The sequence below is a fragment of the Dipteris shenzhenensis genome, chromosome 33 (assembly GCF_047967505.1).
Source record: "Dipteris shenzhenensis isolate YYH24624 ecotype China chromosome 33, Dip_SZ_1.0, whole genome shotgun sequence".
Classification (NCBI taxonomy): domain Eukaryota; kingdom Viridiplantae; phylum Streptophyta; class Polypodiopsida; order Gleicheniales; family Dipteridaceae; genus Dipteris; species Dipteris shenzhenensis.
The window spans coordinates 39,086,354-39,102,284 of record NC_141628.1 but is presented as its reverse complement, the minus strand read 5'-3'; the positions used below and the strand labels follow the sequence as shown (position 1 = coordinate 39,102,284).

The window sequence follows — 15,931 nt, the reverse complement described above, 5'->3', positions numbered from 1 at the left end:
GTCCAATCCAAACAAGCCCCGAGGGGAAGGGTGCCAAATGCTCCAATCCTACGAAGCCACACAATCTACAGAGTATCCGGTGGGAAACCAGCAACGGGCGGCATCGGAACGAGGGAGAGTATTATGTGCTTGGGTCCTACATGCCTGGGTCCGTCAGGGCCCTGGTATCTTCTCTGCTCTCTGGTGTTATGTTCTGCAAAGGGTCCACACTTGAGGTGGCGCCGAATAAATAAGGCAGGGGAAAGAGTTCTCCATGAGATGTCGGGGGGTGTAAGCGCATAAGAGAGCAAAGCCGGGCTCTCAAAACAAAACAAAAAGTATTTTGTGGTAAACGGGCCTTTTGAAATAATAATAACATTTTCTTGAAAGCTGAAGAGTCCATGCAAATGTCACGTAGCGCGATTGCATGTGCATGCATGGAGCAATCACAAGACGCTCAGAAATCTGTTCACGTAAGCAGTTTTCGATTCGACTGCATCATCAGCTGATGATAAGCGCAACCTCAGTGCATTGCATGAAATCTTCGTTTCTCGCCAACTTTGGCCGTTACACCATCATCTTCCACGAATCATCCCCGCCAATCTCCTCTTCGATCTCTTGCTCATTCGCTCAGACGATTCCCGCCTTTTGGATGCGAAACCTTCCTTTGCTGATGCTTTCCATCGTTTTTCCTAAGCCTTCGTAAGCATCCGTAGCTATCGTGAGCGGTCTGTTTCACAAAATATGAACAATCACCCTGCACCCAGAGTACCGCCCCTTTCCTCCAAGCGCTGTAAACTTCATGGGCTCGTCAGGGCAGACCCGAAATGTCTCAGCGCCGATCGCAGCAAATCGCATTTCTTTCAGGAGAACGATAGTGGTAATGCTTCCGTTGCCACAGAGATCAAGGTGACTATAATGTGGCTGTTTGGGCCTGTGTACATGGTCGATAGCGCGTAATTTGTGTTTGTTGTTGCCTCATGCAGAACGAGTCAGGGTAACGGTGAGAGCAAGGCCATTCACCAAGGCCGAAGAGGAGAAAGAGGATGCTGTTCCAGTGGCCTATGTCAATGCTGAGAAAAGTACTGTTACTGTCCGACGGAGGTACGTCTCTGCCAAGTTGGGCGTAATGCCTTTGTGAATTGTGCTCGAGACCGGCTTTTGATCTGGAGCATCTTCGTCACAGGGGAAGCTTTGTCGACTACACAGAATTTCGATTCGATTCTGTTCTTCCCGCTTCTGCCTCCCAAGCCGACGTCTACCGTGTTGCTGCTCACCCCATTGTCCTGGCAAGGCCTCCACTTCGGTCTCAATAGTTTGCTAAACAATCGCAATTTGTGTCCGGGTCGCTGTCAAAAAATAAAGTATTTCTATCGTGTAGTCACTAGTCCGGACTGCGAAGTTTCAAAGTGTCAGTCAGCAAACAAGGGCAAAACGGTTTCTGTCCTCCACTTCGTAGTAGTTTGCCTGTGACCTGTTTTTGAAACTATTATGATAGTCGACTCTTTTGCACGTAATGAAATGCAGGATGTTCTAGAGGGTTACAACGGTACGATAATGGCATATGGACAAACAGGAGCAGGAAAGACATACACGCTCTCTGATGTGGTGATTGATGATGCGGGCGAATCAAGAGTTGAAGGTACAGGACTTTTGTCATTGCCAAGTCAAGTCGAGGTTGCTCTTAAATAACACGTGTCTCTACGAAGACGGTGCACACGTCAGAATGAGCAAAAACTGGGCTTTGATTTTCTTCTTTTAAGCTGATATAGTACTGTGGTCTCTGCTGTTAGCGCTCGGCACGCCGAGTTAAGCGACGGAGGAATGGTCTTTTCGGTGGTTTCCATACCACGTTGGAATTAAATAAAGTGCGACTATAGTCGGAGAACTGTTTAGTGTTAACTGACTCCGTACATCAGATCGACTTGAATTAACACGAGAATGCAGATACTGCATGAATACAGAAAGTGAAAAAATTTTACCCACGTGTTAAGAGTAAATCTTTGGCTGCACGATCTTTCCTTTAGGCAGTTCTACTTTGGATGACTGAGGTAAAAGCATAGGTGACATCTGAGATGATGATGCGCCAGTCCACAGTTGGAATATCCTATCGTCCGCTTAGACTTAGGCACATGCCATTTCGTCAGTCCCGATAATCCGCTTGCTACTCTTTGAGGCTTTTGATTGTCTTGCAGTGTCTCTGGACAGGACAGGACTGGTCCAATCACCAAGATGGCAAGTTCTCCAAAATTAAATTCTGGCCTTATAGACGTACGGATATATTGAGTCCTAACAAGAGAGTTCTTCAGCCACCTTAGCGGACGAGCAAATTCCTTGTAAATCACAGTTTAGTAGCGTGTGATTGTTCGCCTTCGGGTCACAATCCATACCTGCAGAAGGTTGCCGGCTGGGATTTCTCTGAACCAATGACTTCTTTGGGGTTGAAGCTGGTACAGTTCCTTGGCAAGGGTTTCTTCTGAGATGGCAGAACCAAGGTCATCAGGTCACTGGTTTTCTTCCAATGGAGTTTTCTTTCCTGAAGCGTAATGCTGCATCCACATTTCTCACACTCCTTTTAAGGCAGAACTGATAGGCAGCAGAATGTTGGTTTTTTTTTTCCAGCTCTGCCACTTTTATTGTACTGGATAGATTAATAGGTTCTGGGGCACGTGCTATTGCGTGTGAAAGGGCTGAATTTCCTCACTCACGCCTTGCCTGCACGAACATTGGGAACTTTTCCCTGAGATGTAAAAAAGCAGGCAAAAGTGTGGTGGGATAGTGACGTGAATACGAAGGGCTTTGTTGGTGGAAGAATTGAAACCACCATACAAGAGACGTCGAGCAGATGCCAAATTTGACTCCTCATTAAAAGAGATGGGGTCCTTAGTATCCAATACTTGAGCAAATCTAGTAGGTAAGGTAAGATAAGTATCCATAGCTTGTGCGACTTGTTGAGCAGAAGCTTGAGCAGGTGTAGTGAAAGGAACAGGCAATGAGATCCTGCAGACAATGAATCCAACATTTAGTTCTATGTGATGCATTTGAGTCATGTGCAGGTTTTCCCGCAATCATGTTACATTAGAATGCATTTCACTTCTCAGAGTCTGACAAACTTTAAGGCACAAATTATGCAATGTGGGCATTCGTGGTCAAGCATACCTTGATTGGCAAAGGTCTCTGAGAAATTGTGATAGGAAAAGAGACTCATCCTCTGCTGCTCCTGCAACGCCTACGTCATCAGGTTCATCTACCATTACTTCTGTCACTTTATCAGTTGAGCAGAAGTGCTTTGACAAGCGCAATGGGCAAGCAATTTCATTGATAGTGAATTCAGTCAAGAAGTTGGTGATGCATTCACTGAAATCATACACATTGGCAAAGGATGTATGGGATAAACTTGTACATGTCAAGAATGAGGCAAGATTGTTGTCTTTGGAAACTCAGCTCTCAAGGAGCTAAATATGCAGGTCAATCAGACCATTCTTGAGCATATCACCAAATTGACTAATCTGTGTGATCAATTTGCAGCTATTGATGAGAGCATTGGGGATAAGAAGATGATTTCAGTCACACTGAATAGTCTCACCCCCTGGTATCACACATTTATTACCTCGCTGAATATTACATTGCGTGTTGCACCTGAGTTCCTAAATAGGCCATCCAGTGCTGTGTACACACTGAATGAACTCACAATTGTCTTGGCTCTTATTGGCTAAATATAGCCAACTGGCCCCTTTGCTAATAAGCAAGTCCTCTAGTCCCATGTTAGCCTACTTCCCTTTATCCCAAGGCCCTCTAGCCTCGTTGGATTACGTCCATAAATCTGAGGATTAGTGTCTAGTACATAATATTCTTCCCCTCCTTTAAGCATTTACTCTTAAATGAAATCGGGAAAGCTCTTCTGTAAACTAGCAATCGATTCAGCCATGCATCAATACACTCAGGAGTACGCTCCTCCTCCTCCCATCTCAGGTACAGTAAAGGAGGATGCCACGGGTACCCCTCCAACTCTTACGCCAGGCCCGTAACTGTGGCTTGCCGCACTGCAATCGTTTGAGTTTGCATCTTGAGGCACGCTTCTTGGGCTGCAAACAGGTCCTTCAAGTTCATTTGTGTTTTGAATAGGTCTTCAGCTCCATGTGTTTATCTTCACCAAATCAATCTCATCCTCATCTCATCATCCTCTTCTCCACCACGAGGCTCTTCAAGTGGAGGCATGCTGGCTGCAGCTTCCTTTTGCATGCGACTCCCTTCAGCCCATGGTAGGAGAATAGCAGAGGAATGCAAAGGTGGACAGAGAGAGAAGAAGGCTGTGAGTAGAGAGTGGAGAGAGAGAGAGAGAGAGAATCTGCAGATGCTATTCACTGCCAAACAGGTGCGAGAACTTAGAAGATCTGCTGCTAGCTTCAATGCAGTCTGCAAGCTGCCTTCTATGAGGCTATTTTACTGGCTCACAATCTTGTGTGGAGATTTAATCAGCTGGTTTGGTTTAGAACTGAATGAGGTGATCAGTGTCTTATGGCTGCCACAAGGGGAACACAAGGTCTTTAGCAACCTGGCCCTCTAAAGCTTCCAAGATAGCCTTTGATTTTGGTGGACTTTTTGTAAAAGCTCACAAAAGTCTTTTGCTTTTTGCTTTCCAGAGCCTTCAGCCTAGGATAGGCCGACTACTCCTATGAGCGTTACTATGCAGGCCTTTAATCAGCGAGACAAAGTACTGCAAAACCCACGATGACTGCCCTAAAATAATAACCCCCATATTGCCAGCGAGTACCTACAGCAGGTTTGCAGCAGAGTGCTTAATTTCCCCACTTTTAAGGGGAAAGCACAAGACAGTGGTGCCCCACTTCAATGGAGTGCCCACTTCAGCCAAAAGCAGAAGAGGCAAGAGCTCCTGCGAGCTTCCCCCTCCCCCTCTGTACCTCTACCTCCCCTAGCCCTCCTCCTCCTCGCCTTGACTTCACCTCCCCCTCACCCGCTGCCGCTGCACCCTCCCTCGCCATCCCCGCTCACCTCCGCCTCACCCCCCCTCGCACCTCCGCTCACCGTCCTAGCAACCCCGCCTCACCCCACCCTCACCCCCTCACCCCGCCTCACCCTCCCCGCCTCGCTCCGCCCCCCCTCGCCACGCTCACCCCCCCCCCCCCCGCTCCGTCTTTCCCCCCTTGCCCCTCCGCTCCACCCCTCCCCGCTTCCGCTCCGCTCACCCCCCCGCCTCCCGCTCCGCCCACCCACCCCTCGCCTCCCGCCCCCGCCGCCTTTCGCCTCACCGCCCCCCCTCCATTTCACCCCCGTCTCCCCTTCCCGCTCTCCGCCCCCCGCCCCCCCCCCCGCCCCTTCGCTCCACCCCCCTTCATCCCACCCTTCCCCCTGCCCCCCGCCCGCCTCTCGCCCCACTCCGCCTCTCCCCCGCCCCCGCTTCCGATCCCGCCTCCTCCCCACCGCCCCCGCTCCCCGCCCCCACTCCTCCACCCCACGCCATCTCCGCTTCCTGCCCCCCCATCCCGCTTCCTCCGCCCCCCGCCCTCCATCCTTCCCGCCACACCCAGGCTCCACCCTCCCGCATCTACCCCCCTCCTTTTTGGGTGGCAGCCTTTTCCTCATCGGAAGCCTCGCAGTTTGTCTTGGCGGTATGGCGGCCCCTTGCCCGGAACCGGAGGCCCAGACGGACCCTCCCTCTCCAGATGCCTACCGCCGCATCATCCTGACAGAGCAACAATCATCTCGGGTTCAGGAGGTTGCCAATGACTTTGCCCTTACCTCTGTTTATGGCAGAGTCATTGGACATTCCCCCTCCAGATCAGCCATCAGGGACTGGCTCCAGTCCACTCTCATGCTAGAGGACGGCCATATTGAGGAGGTGGCCCTTATGGGAAGGGGCATCTTCTGGCTCAAACTCTCCAATGCGAAAGCTGCGAGCAACCTGATTGCTGGCTCCCCCACGACTGTGGATGGAAAGATTATCATGATAGTCCCGTGGTACCGCGGATTTAGCGCAGCGGATTTTGATGCTCGGTTCCGTATACCTCGTCACCCAGTGACGCTAGTTTTTCCAGGTCTTGCTGCTGAGCTACGGCCGATTGTCAGGGACCTGGGCTCCCACTTTGGCTGGGTTATGCACGATACTTTCGCCGATGCGGTGACTACGGCAGGAGCCCCCCGAGTCCGTGTGGCTGTGGCGGATCCTGCGACTCTCCCGACAGTGATCGAGATCGTGACAGATGCCGGCAGCATTACTCAGAGCATGGTAGTCACCGGACAGCCAGGGCAGTGTTTGAGGTGTCACGGCTTCGGGCACCTGGCGGCTGTTTGTCCACGCTTCGCCAGCTCTTCTCGACCCCCCCCGCCACCCCCCTCTCCGCCCCCTCCCCCCCCCTTCGGGCAACCACGCCAGGAGGAGCAGAGGCAGCCGGAGCCCGGACCAGAGTTAGCTGGCGGCTGGACTGAGGTTAGAAGGAAAAGAGGAAAGAACAAGAAGATTTCTGATAAAGGCAAAGAGGCTGAGGTTACCCAACCTGCAGCTGCACCTCAGAGACCTGACAGGCAGCCGCCCCAGGGACCTGGGAGAGCATCTTTTTCGACGGTAGCCCGCCCTCCACAGACTCAGGTCCCCCTCTCCTCCTCTCCCCAGCCTCTTCCCATTCAGCGCCAGGCCATCCCCCATCTGCACCCCATTTCTCCCGACCCGCAGCTTCAGCCCCCTCCTCGTCCTCCTCAGTCTTCTCCCCCTCCTTCTCAGCCCTAGTTCCAGATGCATCCCCATTCCTCCCCCCCCCCCCCCGCCTCTTTCAGCTCTCCCGCAGAGCTAGTTGCACCGACGGTTCCTCAGCCGAGGGCAGCCCCCGTTCCCCCTCCTCCTCCTCCTCCACTAGTTGCCCCTGAGGAGTCTGAGTTGCCTATTCCCCCGCCTCCTCCCCCTCCCCCTCTGCTGGCAGGACACTCTGAGTCTACACCTTCACCGGAGCAGGCTTCTCTGTCCGCTAGCCCCTCAGTAGCAAACTCCGACGGGCCTCAGCTTCAGGAGAGAGAGCTCCCCCGCGACTTTTACAGATCTGGCCCCTGGGACTACTTGGATGTGGCCGACCTCGGGACTTTCCCTGCTTGCCTCGACATCAGTATCTTCCTGCTCCGCAAAGGGGCGGATGGGAAGATAGCCGCCTTGGCCCCCAGGGATGGCCCTAGCTTTGCTTTCACGTTCCTTAGCGACGGCACCGAGACCTGGACAGACGACTCGGTCTGGGAGGCTCTCAGGGAGCAGACACATGCTCAGGTTTGCTCCTGGATAGGCCCCCGTCCGGTGGGCAGCTTCTCGAGACTCAGTGGTCCGAGGGTGACGTGCGCCTGCGGTGGCGTTGCGCCGCCAAACGCTTCAGACTGATTGTGATCCTCAGGCCCCCTCTGTCTTGGCCCCTCCCCCAAGATGTCAGAGCCTGGACCCCTCAGAAACTCCGCGCTTTCTACGGCATGACCACATCAGAGATCTCGAGCTGGCTCGAGAAAGCTTTCGTTCATGGTACCAAAGGCCTCTCACCTTTGCTGAAGGTGTTGAAGGACGGGCAGGATGACCCCGCCTCCCCCTCCAAACCTTCCCATAAGCGTCACGACTCCACTCCGAAATGTCAGCTTCTTCTTCGACTTCGACCGCGAGCAGACAGCTGTTCGCAGCCTCCCAGCTCTCACCATGAGCCTACACCTCGTTTCCTGGAATGTGAACGGGTTTCACTCTTCTGGAACCCGTGGTCCTAGGAAGCTCATTTTGAGACAAGAACTTCAGCCAGCAGTGATAGGTCGTTTGGATGTACTTCTGCTCCAGGAGCACAAGCTTTCTGCGGCTCACTCCCGCAGATGCGGGAAGATTCTCCCTGGACGTTCTCACACTTATTGGGAGCCCTCGATCGGCGCACTGGGGAGGAGTGGTGGTGTCTGTACCTCCGTGGGCGAGCAGCTAACCCAGGGAGTTTTCGGTCATGGCACGCTGATACCAGGCCGTGCCCTTTGGGTAGGCCTGGAACTGGAGGGATCCAGAGTTGGAGTCCTTGACATTTATGCTCCCACAGATCTCCGTTGTAGAGCCACCTTCTGGAGGACACTTACAGGGATTCTCCCAGACATGGATTCCTGGATTGTTGGAGGTGACTTCAACAATCTGGAGACCTTGGAGGACCAGCAGGGCAGAGGACCGGAGTTTACAGGTATGTCTCAGGCAGAGCAGTCAGCTTGGGACTCTTTTATCTTTGCGACAGGAGGAAGGGACAGTTGGCGAGACCCGTCCTTCCGACGTTGGCACGGGAGCTTGGACTTCTCGTGGGGCTTCCGCAGGGAAGGAGGTAGACTCCTGGAGAGGCTGGATAGATTTTATGTTAGTGATTGGGCCATCGGCAGAGGCGGTCAAGCGGGTATAGTTCCAGGGACGACACTGTCCGACCATGCGCCTGTGTTCTTATCATTAGATTCGGCAGCTCAGTCCCTTCCCCCCCGCTCATGCCGGATTCCTGACTCCATTTTCTCGAGGGAGGATGTGCGCAGCAGTATATGCAGTCTTTGGGACAGAGACTGGGGCGAGTGCGTGGATATGGTTGGCTCGGTGGCGCAGGCTTTGCAGGAGTCCAGCCAGATCTGCCAGCTCGCAGTCCTACAGGTTCGACAGGATTGGTGGGGCAGAGAGAGAGCTCTTCGGAGGGACCTCGCCTCCATTCAGTGACTCCAGCAGGCTTCCCCGGGCTCGGAGGAGCTTCGGATCCAAGCCCTTCGAGCCAGAGCCCTTCTGGAGGAGACACTCCAGCGTCGCTCAGAGTTTTCCTATCATGCCTCTCTCTCCTTCTGGGCCCGGAAGGGTGACTGGATGTGCAGGGAGTTCTTCAGGACGCATGGCCAGAGAGCTGCAGGTGATCAGCTTCGGAGTCTCAGGACAGCGGATGGTCACATCGTTACGGCGGATCCGGGGGAGGTCTTGGGGTTGGCCACTGACTTCTACAGGACCCTTTTCCAGCAGGAGCCGCTTGCCCCTCGTACTCGACGTGCCCGTGAGGAGGTGTGGAGGCACACTCCATCCCTGTTCCAGCCTAGCATGCAGGCGACATTGTTGGCACCATTCACCATGGATGAGATGCTGGAGGCCTTGATGGCCATCGACGGACAGAAATGCCCAGGTGAGGATGGGCTATCCCGGGCATTCTTCACCTCCTTCTGGGACCAGATCCATCAGCCCCTCCTTGCAGCTCTGCAGAGGATTTTCAGCAGCGGTCAGATGCCAGAGAGCCTTTCCTCGGGACTGATTTGCCTCATCCCGAAGGGAGGAGATAGACAGGAGATCCGTCAGTGGCGCCCGATCACTCTCCTTACCATTGCCTACAAAATCCTCGCCAAGATGATCAGCGCCAGAGTTCGGCCTCTACTCCCGGACCTCATCCATGACACTCAGACAGGCTTTGTCCAGGATCGCAGTATCTTGGATAATGTCTTCACCTTTTCAGAGGCGGCGGAGTGGGCTCAGCACAGCGGATCACACCTTGCTATTCTACTTCTCGACTTTGAGAAGGCCTACGATCGAGTGGACTGGTCCTTTTTGGAGGGGACTCTAGAGCGGCTAGGTTTCCCAGCAGGTTGGATTCAGGGTATCTCAGCTTTGTACAGGACAGCTTTTAGCAGGGTCATCATTGGAGGCAGGATGGGTGAGCGCTTTAGCTTGGAGAGATCAGTGCGTCAAGGCTTCCCCCTTGCTCCTTACCTGTTTCTCTTCTTCGCCGAGGCTATGACTTACTACCTTCGGGCGAGGTCTACAGGGATCAGGGGTGTTCGCCTTCCACTCCGAGAGGACACGGAGCTTTTGGACTCGGAGTACGCAGATGATACAGCCCTGTATGTCCAGGACGATGAGAGGATGCTGGAGAGGGTGCGGATGGCCCTGGAGGTCTTCTGCTCGGCCGCTGGTGCGAAAATCAACTGGAACAAATCAGTTGGTTTTCTCACAGACCCCGGGGCGTGTTCTCAGTGGGGGAGGTTTTTGGGTTTCAGATGGATCCCTCGGGGACAGACAGCTAGATACCTTGGTTTTCAGGTTGGCCTGGACATCACGCCAGCTCAGCAGTTTCTCCCGGTGCTAGATTCCATCCGACGGAAGCTGGCTTTCTGGAGCACTGCTAAGCTTTCCCCTGCAGGTCGTGCCCTGGTAGTTAACCAGGTCCTCCTAGCCACGGCTTGGTATGTGGCTTCCTGCTGGTGTTTCTCGAGATCCAGCGTGGCACAGCTCAGGAGGCTGGTTCGGAACTTCCTTTGGTCCGGGGAGGATGGTCTCAGAGATACCAGAGCCAGGGTTGCTTGGCAGACAGTCATTCTTCCGCAGGCTGAGGGTGGCCTGGGGGTCATCGATCCAGAGCTTCAGAGTCAGGCCTTGTTAGGCAAGCTTGTCATCCGCGGTTTGACCCCGGGGGGGGCAGACGTGGAAGATGCTACTTCAGCAGGGAGTCGGTTCTTGTATCCCGCACCGAGGTGGAGAGTGGCTACCGTCCCTCAGGTGGATCTTCACTTCCGCCCCGCTCACTCAGCCCCGTTCCCCACTCGTTCGTAGCCTCCTCATGGTTTGGAGGTGGCTCCGCCTCAGTCTCATTCAGTCCCCTCCTAGCTGTCAGGAGGAGATCGATCGCCAGCCGCTTATCTGGAACGGTCAGGTCAGAGATGCCGAGGGCCTTCAGTTGGAGGAGAGGTCACATATCAGGTGGGATGGCTGGATGAGGGGGCCAGCCCGGTCCCTTCGAGTTTGGAGGGATACGTACAGACATCTGGAGACGGCTGATCTTGCAGACGCAGCTGGAGGTGCACGTGGAGCCCAGGCGAGACGCACGGAGATCGACGGCGCGATCCCAGTTGATTGGTTGGTTCCACCTGAGCCTTAGGTCCTCATGCCTGGTGACGCCCGCTGGCTGGGACAGTTCACCCCCCATGGCATCCCACTGGTGATCGCAGGACGTATGGATGACTCCTCTATTTCCTTCTTCGCGGTTTCTGGGGATGGACGACTTAGGAGAGAGGATGCGCTCATCGACCCCCTACTCCCATGGCAGAGGGTTCGGGTCGTAGGCCTTTTGGGGAAGGTCTGGCGTACCGATCCTAGCATCGAGCAGGACCAGATGCAGCTTTGGTGTCTCTGGCTCTGGGAGAGGCGGGCCTTGTCAGAGCTTGATTGGGACCCAGGAGAGTGGTGGTGGCCAGAGATTGTGACAGGACAGGGGCCGACTTCCTTCTTCGCCTACAGCACGACTCTGGGCAGGCGAGTTCTTGGGAGGATGCAGAGCCGCCCCCCCACCCAGCGGCGCAGTTGGTATGCACAGGGTATTTCCAGGTTCTTTTTGCAGGCCTTCTGGAAGGCCTTGTGGGAGAGCTGGCGGCTGCGGAAGATCTCATACTTCCTGTGGCTTCTTGCCCACAAAGGTCTTCCAGTGGGGAGCTGGTTGCGGCAGATAGGCCAGGACGGATGCTGTCAGATTTGCCATGAGGATGAGGAGTCACCAAAACACTGCCTGTGGAGCTGCACTCGCGCCCAGGAAGTGTGGAGGTGGACTTTCGGGATTATTACTCGCGCAGCACCAGAGCTAGGATTGATCACTTGGGGCGCGTTCTGTTGGTGCAGCACCGCACCTGGTCTTCATCACTTATTCGAGGCATGCCAGCAGGACCCCACTTTCCTTATCACACAGGGGACGTGGGGGCCGCTCGAGGGTATCCCGCAGCACCTAGCAGAGGCTGATACAGGAGTTCAGGAGAGGCAGCCAGTCTGGGAGATTATTAGCAGCATTGCAGGGTGGCACATCTGGACCTCGCGCTGCACGCAGATCCTCGGTGGCACCTCCTTATCGACTGCCCAGATCATGACGGAGATTTGGAGCGAGATTATTCATACCCTCAGGGGCCAGTGGGACCAGATTCAGGGAGATTCCCGGGCCGGCTGGGAGAAGCGGAGACGCTTCCTCCGGGCTTGGGACACACAGGGCCTCTTCTTCGAGCAGACTTCGCAGGGCCTTCGGTGGCACTACTCACCACCCCGATGGCTGTTCATTCACACTCGCCTTATCCCTCCGTGAGAGTATGATTTATTTTGTTACCTTTTAGGGCTGTGTCCGATTTGTGAACGCAGCCCGTCAGCTACAAGCTGACCTTTTGTATCTTGTTCTCGAAGTAATATAATTAGCACTGTTTTTTCGGCTAGGAAAAAAGCAGAAGAGGCACCCACTTCTAGGAGAAATCGCTTACTTGAGCCAAAAGCAAAAGAGGCACCCACTTCTAGGAGAAAGCGCTTACTTTTTGACAAAGCCCTAAAGCCTGCTTTTGGGAAAGCTAAGAAAGCTCCAGCTTTCAGAAAGCAGGGGGGGGGGCAGATTTTAGAAAGTATATGCTTTCTAGCTAATCATCAAGTCTATAAATTGAGAGCCCTTGTGCTCCCAAAGCTGTTGAGATTTGTACTCAGCACTTGTTCCCTCGTGAGCCATCTTGTACAAACAAATTTCTATTGCAATAAAGACCTACGAGCAGGGCCAGCTCTTATTTTTGGCTCCTAGTGTTGTGTTTTCTCCCTCTCCCTCCATCTCTCACACTCTCTCTCTACAGCAAATTAAATTCCAGCCCAATCATTGAGTTCTTTCTGTACCATTCTGGATTTCTAGCCACCATGCGGAGTGTTTCATAAAGTGCGATGTGTTCTAGCGTGCTGCAATTTGGATTTCGGCTCCCATGGTCCCATTTTTTGAGGTGTGGTTTATCTAGAAGGCTGCGATTTTGATTGAAGAAGCTGGGTTTGAGATTTGGTTAAGGTTTCAGTGGTATTAGAGCTCAGCCTTGTCACTTTCCTTAGTGACAACGATCCAAAGCAAAGCATATTGAAGAGGGACAGCAACGAAGTAAAGGAGTGAGGTTTTGAATGCAAAAGATATAGGCAAGAAGCTCAGTTTGATTGTGATTGTCGTATGTGTGAGTGCCACATGTCATGTTGGGAGATATCCCATATACACTTTGGTATTCTAGTGTGTGTCTATCCTCCTATATATGATTGTACTTGTGTGTCACATCAACACACATAAAGGAGACTGCATCAAGCTTTATCAATGTGAGTCTTTATATTTTGGTCTATTGCTAATTTCCATTTTCTTTCACTTTCTTTATGTTTCCATTTAAGTATTATCTTCTCTCTCCCTAGCCTACCCTCTCTCTCTCCCTCTCCCTCTCCCTCTCCACCATGTATCTTCATGTGGTATCAGAGCCATCCTCCCTTCTCCCTTTCTTTCTTTCTCCATCCTTCCTTCTCCTAGTCTTTTCCCTCTTGCTCCTTGCTCTTGTAAGGGATTGAGGTGAGGAAGGCCCATAAAGAGGAGCTACTCTCCCTTTTTCCTCTTGGAAGGGAACCCTTCTTCCTTCACCCTTAGTCTCTCCATGAGCTGCTGATCTACATCGACTTTGGAGCTGTTTTCGTGGAGTTGATTCGTGGAGCTGCTACATGATTTGCTGTGGATTTTTGCTGCGACTATCAGCCTCAAATTTGCTGCAGATTTGTGCTTAGATTTAGAGCAACTTGGTCACCATTCTTGTGGGCATTAGTGGGCGTCTTCGTAGAGCAAAAGACAGCTCCTTTTTTGCTCAAAAGCAGCCCGTTTTTTGCTGAAAGACAGCTCTTTTTTGCTATTTTTGGGGCGTTTTTGTGAAGGAAATAGTTGCTTACTGTTGTGGAGACATTTCTACTACTGGTCTCCCTAAAAATGACCTCATTTGGAGCCAAATTTTGAAGAAACGACCTACTTGAAGAGTGTTGTTGCTGCTGCTATTCACGCCTCATGAATGCCACCATCTGCCCTGCTGACTACAACATGAGCTACTGCCTACGCTATTCCAGCTGGTCCGATGCCTTTTCTTGGCCATTTTCTGCCCCGAATGCAAGCTAAGCTGCTGCTACATCCCAGACTATTCTAGCCTTTGCTCCGAGCTCACACTTCAGCCCGTTGCTGCAACATTTGAAGCAGACATGGAGTACTCCAAAACGGAAATTGTCATTGAAAAGTTTTCTGGTAAGAACTTTCCAACTTGGCAAATGAAGCTGAAGCTTCTGCTTATGAAGGAAGGTGTGTGAAAGGTGGTTAGTGGTAAATACAAGAAACTTGACTCTGATGAAAAGAAAATTGTAGCGTGGAAAACTCTCAATGACAAAGGTCTTTCTATCATTGGTTTGGGTTTGTCTGATGATGTTATTCATCCCTTGGATTTTGATGACACTGCACATAAATCGTGAGACAAGCTAGAGCGCTTATTTGGCAACAAAATTATCAATTTTAAAGTGTTTCTCAGACAGGAACTTTTTATTTCCATATGAAGCATGAAGATTCTCTTAATGCTCATTTCAATCATATGGAATCCCTCATCAACCGACTTGCTACTTTGAAGGCCCCTGTTGGGAAAGATGATCAGGTGGTTGTCCTCCTTTCCAACAATGAGAATATTCCTCAGTTTTGTGATATCATATCAGTGCTTCGAGTAGCACGGGATATGTTCTTTGATGAAATGGTAGCAATGCTTCTCGATCATGAACAAAGGCACAAAGATGTCCATAAGGAATAGGCATTATATTCCAAGGGTAAAAGCCATTCAAACCTTTCAAATGTACGTACTGTAAGAGGACCATTGTTTTCAGAAGCTTGCCTTGCCAAACAACAATCCAAGGAGCATGCTAACTTGGTTGCAGCTACCACTAGTGAAGAAGAAGAAGATGACACTCTCACTGCTCGTCTCCTAAATCTATCCTTCCCTCAGGAGGTAGAGGAGGATGATGAATATGTCTTCTAAAATATGTCCATGAGCTTGATGTATATGGGTACTCTGCCCTGGGTAGTCCCCAAAAAATTGAATGTAAAAATCTCTCTGAGTCAATAAAGGTTCTCAGCCTTGGATAGTCCTCCTAAAATGATGTTTTGCTATCTATGGTGTGTGGCTCCATGAGCCAAGGGGGGGATGTACTATGGGAGCCATGTATTGGCTTTGATAGGGTCTCTTTATCAGGCCTAGCCGAGTTCCAAGATGTTGGTGTATTCCTAGACCTAAGAGCTGGTCATGTAGCCATGCTGATACGTGAGCCTCTGAGTCATGTTGAGTCTCAAGCCATGAGAGTGCTTGGATCAACCTTTGAACACGCTCAGACTTTAGCCTCCGAGTTACATGGGATGCACAGTTTAGTAGTCCGTCATTGTCATGTTTTGTTCTTGGTTCCATTCCAGTAGCCCCTCACCTTTCCTTCATGGGGTCATGTTAGAACATGAAGTCAAGTTGAGTGTGTTTTAGAGTATTCTACTAGGAGTTCTAGTAGAGTCTTATGTGTGAGTCCCACATGTCATACTGGGAGATATCTCATATACACTTTGGTATTCTAGTGTGTGTATATCCTCCTATATATGATTGTACTTGTGTGTCACATCAACACACATCAAGGAGTCTACATCAAGCTTTATCAACGTGAGTCTTTCCATTTTGGTCTATTGCTCATTTCCATTTCCTTTCACTTTCATTGTGTTTCCATTTGAGTATTATCTTCTCTCTCCCTAGCCTACCCTCTCTCTCTCCCTCTCCCTCTCCATCATGTTCCTTCATAAATGACGCCCGATGCGAGTAGTATACCAAAAGAACGAGACCTCATACACCCGGTCCGAATGCCCTATGTGGGCTCGCCAAAACCACTCCCCTAGATCCTACAGAATGTCACATAAGGGTCTGCTCCCTCTGGGGTCGATAAGACTATGGAGGGATCGATGTACCAAGTCTTGCCCAAGCAGCCCACAATCCTGACCCTCTACCAATCCAAGTCCTCTAAGTCCACCTCTGTCTTCTCCTCCATCTCCGACTCAGCCTCTGCAGTGAGCCTCCTGGTCCCACCCGCCGATAGAAATGAGACTAGGGAGAACCAAGAGACTCCCAAAAGAAGTGT

General features: G+C 51.8%; 1 protein-coding gene across 1 annotated transcript in view; it reads left to right on the top strand.

Moving 5' to 3' along the window:
* Positions 1–723: 723 nt before the first annotated feature.
* LOC147880090 (kinesin-like protein KIN-UA) overlaps positions 724–15,931 on the top strand; it is a 168,665-nt gene continuing 153,457 nt past the window's right edge. Inside the window, exons 1-4 of the mRNA XM_087372136.1 lie at positions 724–859; positions 966–1,083; positions 1,166–1,268; positions 1,507–1,621. Of these exons, the coding sequence (XP_087228262.1) occupies positions 724–859; positions 966–1,083; positions 1,166–1,268; positions 1,507–1,621 (472 nt within the window). The remainder of the gene's footprint in view (positions 860–965; positions 1,084–1,165; positions 1,269–1,506; positions 1,622–15,931) is intronic.